We start from the raw sequence: 7,462 nt of genomic DNA on the forward strand, positions 1-7,462 counted from the left end.
GCGATGGAATAATCTCTATAACTGTGGAGCAGATTATATTATATTATATCCTTGTGTATTCCCGTCAGGAGACGAGCGGGAGAGTTAGAGTATAGTCGTATTATGTGTGTTGGGTATCATTTTTAACTGTTAATTTTACTTCTAAATAATATTTTTGTGACGATTTGCGTTGAGTTTTGAAATTTTATGTCAAGATTAGTTACCGTTTAGAGCATTAGGGCGTTTGACACATTTACGCCAAGAGTATACCGTACAGCGGGCGTTTCACATTTTGTTTCGTGGTTTGAATGGGTGTTTTGTTGGTACCGTTTTGGTTTTTGTTTTTTTGATTATTTCGTGTTTTAGTTATATCGTATATGTAATATGTACCTTTTGGCAACACTGAGTTTGAGAAAAACAAAAGTCGACCGTACCAAAGTGGGAAATTCAAACAAGGAAAAACTAAAAAGCATGAATTGTGATGTAATGGCTGCGTGCCGTACAAATTGATAGGGACAATAGTGGGTTTGATCGGAACAAAATGGGTCTAAATTGATGGGCCTTTGTGCCTAGCAAATCCCAAGCAAAAGTTTCAGCTGATAGCGCTAAGTTAGCACCGCAAAAACTAAAAACTCAAATTGCTGAGAACACGGTGCCTAGTACAATATTTATGGGACAAAGTGGTTTGATGAACAAAATGGGTACCTAAATGATGGCCTATTAGGTACAAATTCCAGCAAAAGTTTCAGAGATAGCGTGAAGTTAGCACCACAAAACTAAACTTCGAATTGTGAGATACGGTGCTGCGTACGAAATTATGGGACAAAGTGGGTTTGATGGAACAAATGGGTACTAAATGATGGCCTTTGCGTACAAATTCGCAGCAAAAAGTTGTGGTGCTAACTTCACGCACCTTCGCTCACAGGTAGGTAGGTACTGATGCAGAACAAACTATTCATTATCAACAGTTCCAAGTACTTCTTTACATTTCTAATAGAATGCGCTGCATGTATTATTAATATTAAGATACTCGCAACCTCCGTGCTATTAGAATAGCTAGGTACACTTTACAATATTATTATTATACTTTTTTTCATTATTTGAGTCATTAAATTAATTATAGATGTTTTTACGCCTAGAATCAGGTGAAGGGCCCCTTCACTCCCTTCACCTGAATAGCCGCCCCTGCAGAAATTGATTCTGCACAAGATGAAGGTTAGAAACTTGGAACCATAATATTCCAGGACTAATACTATAATAATGTAGGTATTCGTTGAACCTAGGTACTTTTATGTTTATTTTTATGTCAAAAAGTAATAATGTAGTAAAAAGTTATGATGGTCGGGACGGTATAACTACAATCAAGGTTCTAAGAAGAAAAGTGAGAAAATTCTTTCACTTTCCCTATTATTCCCATTATTTTGTGACCTGAGCGTAAAAGGGTTCATCCTTCACTTCCTTCCAGACTTGCACATTTTCACTGGAATAACAACCAGCTAGCTCTACAGGAGGCTGAGTGGACCCCGAAATGGCCCCGATGGTCACCGATCCAGATGACCACACAGAACGTTGCTTAACTTCAGTGATCTCTTGGAAACTGGGATCGTTTGTCAATATTTCCTGCGCGAGAAGTGAGAACAAGTCATTCGTAGCATAACTCCCCTTACTTGCTAGATAGTGAGAAAGCACGTTTGAATGAAAACCAGTTGACCTTGAGCTTTACATCCCTATTTTTGGACAGGTCCATTTCTATCCGGTTATCTCAAAGAGGTTGATAGTTTATGGATTACCTATTTATCAAAATAAAGTGAAGCTGATTCACATCTTGGTTTTTATTTTATTTCTTTTTTAAATAAAATAAAATTGGATGCATAAAACTAAATAAAATAGGTACCAGCCATTTCTAATTTTATGGTTGAAATCTTTTATCTTTCTTTTTAGATTCGTTTTGGAAAACTTTAAGCGAAGTTGAGAGCGAGAAACTTCGACCGTGTGAACAGCACTTTTTACCGTCGTGCTTTCAACAAATCCCCATAGATCGCAGCACGTATACGATTTCACAAAACGAAATCAGCTGATGGAAATTTATTCCTTGTTCCTTGTTTATTTTTTTACGTATAAATTTTTTTCGATTAAAAAATTTGTAAAAAATTGTTGATTTTCTTATTTCTTTTTCAAAGTTAGTAGATGAGTGATCATGGCGGAATATGTCAAAGTTACCCATCGTAGACCCTCTGATAATGACTCCAAAAACAGCGAAAAGAGTAAGTTTCAACTCCTGTTTCGTTGTTTCTAAAAATACCAAGCTCTAAGCTACTGATAAGACCTGGGTTTGATAACATGGGGAAAAACGGTTACACTTGAATTAGTGCCAAACTTTTCAGGTATTTTTCACTCTGCCCTTGTGTTTCCACAGGCCTTGATCGTCAGAAATCTCATGGGAATATCGAGAGCCTAAGATTTTCCCTGTTTATTTCAATGTTTCAAATTTACATGCCTCGGGGATTTCTCTCTTTGACCTGCTAGTTCTCAGAAACTTGTTCCTTTACAGTGAACTTTTGGCATAGTTTTTATGTCAGTCATTTTGATTTTTGGTTCAGAGCTCTATATGATAATATGATCAGACATTGATGTAAACAACACCAATAAATATTTATAAGTATGTACTTCTACGAGCTAATCTGTGTAGGTTTCAAGGTGGACAGAAGTTAATTGTTCTCTGTGGATTTGCATGTTTTGTAATGCAGTTCTTGCTCTTTAATTAGGTTTATTGGAGTTGTTTCCTGGCTAGGCTAATGGAAAATGGTTAGTGATTGCCAGTATCAGGTGTTCTTTTACTCTCATTAAAATTCAGCTCAGTTCATTTCTTAATTTTCCTAGGTAGAAATTGGATTTGCATGTTTTGTAATGCAGTTCTTGTTCTTTAATTAGGTTTATTGGAGTTGTTTCCTGGCTAGGCTAATGGCAAATGGTTAGTGATTGCCAGTATCAGGTGTTCTTTTACTCTCATTAAAATTCAGCTCAGTTCATTTCTTAATTTTCCTAGGTAGAAATATGATTATCTAGTGATTGGTAGCAAGCATCAGAATTAAAATAGCAAGGTATCTAGGTGGAAATGAACATTTTTATGGCTTTCATTTAATTGCTAAGACCACAACCTGAATATTTTACAAACGACTAAAATTCACTCCTATCTAAATCTTGAAAAAAAAAAAGTTCATTTTCTGACTGTAGTTCTGGCAGTGTACCTAATGATGACATCTTGAAATGAATGAAACTATTCATAGAGATGAAACTTGTAGGTGTAATAATTGTGAGTATAATCTTGTCCTCCTTTGACGAACTATAGAATTATTTTTTAATTGGACTATCCCTAAAATGTCAAAAATGGGAGGGATTTTTATTTCTTTAAGTATTTAATTCGAAAAAAAGATACAATTCTGAGTAGGATTACTTAACTTTGTGTTAAAACGCCTTAAAAGAAAAGAAAAATAAATAAGCAAGCAAGACATAAATTAGAATGCAATGAAATCATCATCTGCCCCGCCAAATTATTACACCCGGAATTGAAATGTTTCGTGCATAAAACATACAAATTTCAAAACGAATCTATTTTTATAGTCCGCCGGATTGTTGCTGCAAATCTCATTATTTATTTATCCGAAAATTTGTGTATTTTATGGCAAATAAATGGATTTTGGTCCGCTGCCAAAGCGTGTTTTTTCATTCAAACACGGGGAAAAACAGATATCTATTCTGCACAGTTGAGTGATTTTATTATGAATTTCATACTTGTGTAGTATCCATGTTGTGTGTTTGTATCGGATTTATGAGTATAGGGTACAGGTCAGTGGTTATCATTGGATTTTATTCAGGTGTGACTCATTATGTTTAACGTGACTTAATACTCACACATATCGGTAGATAATTGTTTATTATTAGTAGATTTTTCTAGGCCATCCTAGTTAGCTTGGAGGGTAGCGCGTCTGCCTTGTAACCACTATTATTATTATTATGTTAAGGCGGTCTCTTCCTGATCCCTTGTGTGCCGCGTCCATTTTGATTTAGGACTATTGCACTGCCTTTAAAGTAGAGAATATAAGTACTTGCTGAAACTGTAAGTAGGAAGTTGTTCAGAATGATTACCTATTTTCCAGATGATAGGGGAATTATAAACTGAATGAAGGAATCTATTTCTCTGCTAGGTCTGTACATGTGTTTTTTGGAATTCTACAACTCAAATCCTTATTTGAAATTTTTGCTAGGCATTAAGAGTTTTTGTTTTAATAACATGTAGTTAAGTAGGTATTCAGTTTAGTTTTTCTTTCTTTCTTTTTACCTACATAGGTCCTTAGTAACCATGATAAACTGATCTTGAGTGGTTTGAAGTTTTTACTCTGTACTTACAGTGTTGTAATTTACACACCTAGTGAACAAGAAAAGATATAATTTGATACCTTTGATTAATTAGTTACCTGTGTACTTATTTATCTTGGTAATTATTCAGAAGCCATGACAATGAAAAAGGAAGGTCCTCTTTGTGTTAAACCTAACCCTAATAACACTGGTCACTGCTCAAATTGTGAAAGCTCCTTTTTGCATCTAATCTAACCGTATAATAACACTGGTCACTGCTCATTTGTGACTGCTCTTTTTTGTAACAAATACCCTTATCTTTAATATTTTGGTCTGTTGCCAAAGCGTGTTTTTTCATTCAAACACGGGGAAACACAGGTATCTATTCTGCACAGTTGAGTGATTTTATTATGAATTTCATACTTGTGTAGTATCTATGTTGTGTGTTTGTATCGGATTTGTGAGTCTAGGGTATAGGTCAGTGGTTATCATTGGATTTTATTCAGGTGTGACTCATTATGTTTAACGTGACTTAATACTCACACATATCGGTAGATAATTGTTTATTATTAGTAGATTTTTCTAGTCCATGCTAGTTAGCTTGGAGGGTCTGCCTTGTAAGCACTAGGTCGCGTGTTCGATTCCCACCCGGAGCAGATTTATATCACAGATGAGGTTCGTTCTCGGAACGGCTGGCTTTCTCCTATCCCGTCTCTCTTCTACCTTCGCTTTCGGAATGAAGAGAAGTTACAGTTCCCTCTATCAAACCTCTTGCAAAATAAAATTAAAAAAAAGGATCACTCTAATAAATATAAATAAAAAAAAAGGATAGGTAGTTGATAATCAAAATGAGCCACTCACTTCTAAATAAAAACAAAATGATAACAAAAATTCTTGTACACTCCTGATGTTATGGATATTACGATTGTTTCTTTGGTCCGCTACGAACCGAACCCTCGGACTATGGACTCTGAGAACAGTATCAGCAACTGCAAGTGCTCAAGCTCTAGTACCAGTTGTGAGAGTTCAGTGAGTAGATGAGGAACTACAAAAAAGAGTACTGGGAATTGTAGGTAGAACTCGCTCTAAAAAACTCTAAAAAAATAAATCAAGCCTATGGCCAGCCACTCACTATCAGGTACACCTGACAGGCGGACCTTTTCAGCTCTACCTGTCAGGTCAATTCAATTCAATTCAATTCAATTTATTTTTATTGTACATAATATGACATCAAAAATACATTTCAATGAATACAATTGTACAACGTACTGGGCCAAGCAATTAGAGGAACACTCATTTTTCAAGTTTTCTTCCATCCCCTTTGCTCGTCTTGGCTCAAATCAGTTTTATTTGAAACTCTGCTTTCCAAAATATATGAAAATCTTGTGTTTTATGTTAAGGATAAGTACCTACTGTAGGTATAATGTCACAATATTGACACGACTATCCTAGGTCCCATTATCCAAAGAAAAACAAAGGAAATCCCAGCCTTTTTTAAAAAAATTCTGACCAAACTTTTCTGTTCGGGATAAGGAAAAAGTGCAAAAACATTTGAGAATTCAACTCCAATAAACTGTGTACTTTGTCTACAGGTGCATTTAGAAAAGGCAAATCATTCCTGTTGGACTTTCTGTTACGCTACATGAACTTCACATATATCGAGGAGGCCCCGTCTGGAGATTGGATGGGTCCGGATGATGTACCGTTGGAAGGATTTTCCTGGCGAGGAGGTTCGGAGAGAGATACAACCGGGATACTCATGTGGTCCCATGTTTATATTGCCACTTTGCCCACTGGAGAGAAGGTGAGTTTGTGCCTTGTGTGTAGTGCTTCCTTTGTGTTTTCTCTAAGTCTAGAAAATTAGCTTGAACTCTACAATCTGAGTGGATTTCATTGTTGTAAGTATTTACTTAGCCCTGTGTTTTCAATCTCATGCTATTCTTGTCCATTGGATGAGGAACTTATTATTGCATACCTAGGCAATGAGGCACCAAAAAGTAATAATGTAATAAAAAGTTATGATGGTCGGGATGGTATAACTACAATCAAGGTTCTAACAAGAAAAGTGAGAAAATTCTTTCACTTTCCCTGTTATTCCCATTATTTTGTGACCTGAGCGTAAAAGGGTTCATCCTTCAGACTTGCACATTTTCACTGGAATAACAACCAGCTAGCTCTACAGGAGGCTGAGTGGACCTCGAAATGGCCCCGATGGTCACCGGTCCAGATGACCACACAGAACGTTGCTTAACTTCAGTGATCTCTTGGAAACTGGGATCGTTTGTCAATATTTCCTGCGCGAGAAGTGAGCAATGAGGCATACTATGGCACAGGCAATAAGTTTAATACAGTAGGTAGTCTAGACTCTAGAAGTCTAGAGCTAGAGAATAGTTATTTCATTACTAAGTACAGAAGAAACAAAGTTTTTTTTATGAGTAAAAAGACACATTTTATGGTTAAGAGACTCTAGGAAAAAAAAAAAGATTTTTCAAATAAGCCTCTTTATTTAACTCTATTAATATTTCTTCTATTCCAGGCTGCTGTTATTCTGTTAGACACCCAAGGTACATTCGACAGTGAGAGTACTGTACGGGATTGTGCCACCGTGTTCGCACTGAGCACCATGTTGAGCTCTATCCAGATATACAATCTATCGCAGAACATACAGGAAGATGATCTTCAGCATTTACAACTGTTCACCGAGTATGGAAGACTGGCCCTGGCAGACACTGGCACCAAACCATTCCAGAGATTGCAATTCTTAGGTGAGTACCTACCCCCATTCCCCATACATCTCAATAGTTAGGATGAACATTCACAAAGTTACCAAGTCTTAAATAAAGTATTAATACTCTACTTGACTTGTCAAATACCAGTGGCATGTTGAATTCACTAATTCTTAATGGATCACTCTGATCACTGATGTTAGGAAATGTTTTGCGTGGTTTGTGTCTGGATGGGTGACTGTCTTGCTGTGAGGTTAATGTGAGGAAGCAGAAAGCTTGTCATCGAATGGAGATGGTTGGGTGGAAGAGCTAGTGGTTGGTTGGGAAGAGCTAGTGGTTGGGTGGAAGAGCTAGTGGTTGGGTGGAAGAGCTAGTGGTTGGGTGGAAGAGCTAGTGGTTGG

The 7,462-nt window shown here is 36.6% G+C and overlaps 1 protein-coding gene across 4 annotated transcripts in view; it reads left to right on the plus strand.

Annotated features, from left to right (window-relative positions):
- The window catches only part of LOC103521696 (atlastin-like), a 21,321-nt gene extending 14,037 nt beyond the window's left edge, over positions 1-7,284 (plus strand). For 2 of the 4 annotated variants that reach the window (XM_026832249.1, XM_026832248.1), the window contains exon 4: positions 6,872-7,284. In XM_026832249.1, the coding sequence (XP_026688050.1) occupies positions 6,872-7,141 (270 nt within the window). In that variant the 3' untranslated portion in view covers positions 7,142-7,284. Of the gene's footprint in view, positions 1-5,927; positions 6,140-6,871 lie in introns of all 4 variants that reach the window. The other 2 variants (XM_026832247.1, XM_008486804.3) reach the window with 2 other exon arrangements.
- Positions 7,285-7,462: the final 178 nt, after the last annotated feature.

The sequence above is a fragment of the Diaphorina citri genome, unplaced genomic scaffold (genome assembly GCF_000475195.1).
Source record: "Diaphorina citri unplaced genomic scaffold, Diaci psyllid genome assembly version 1.1 scaffold5732, whole genome shotgun sequence".
In the NCBI taxonomy this organism is placed as follows: Eukaryota; Metazoa; Arthropoda; class Insecta; order Hemiptera; family Psyllidae; genus Diaphorina; species Diaphorina citri.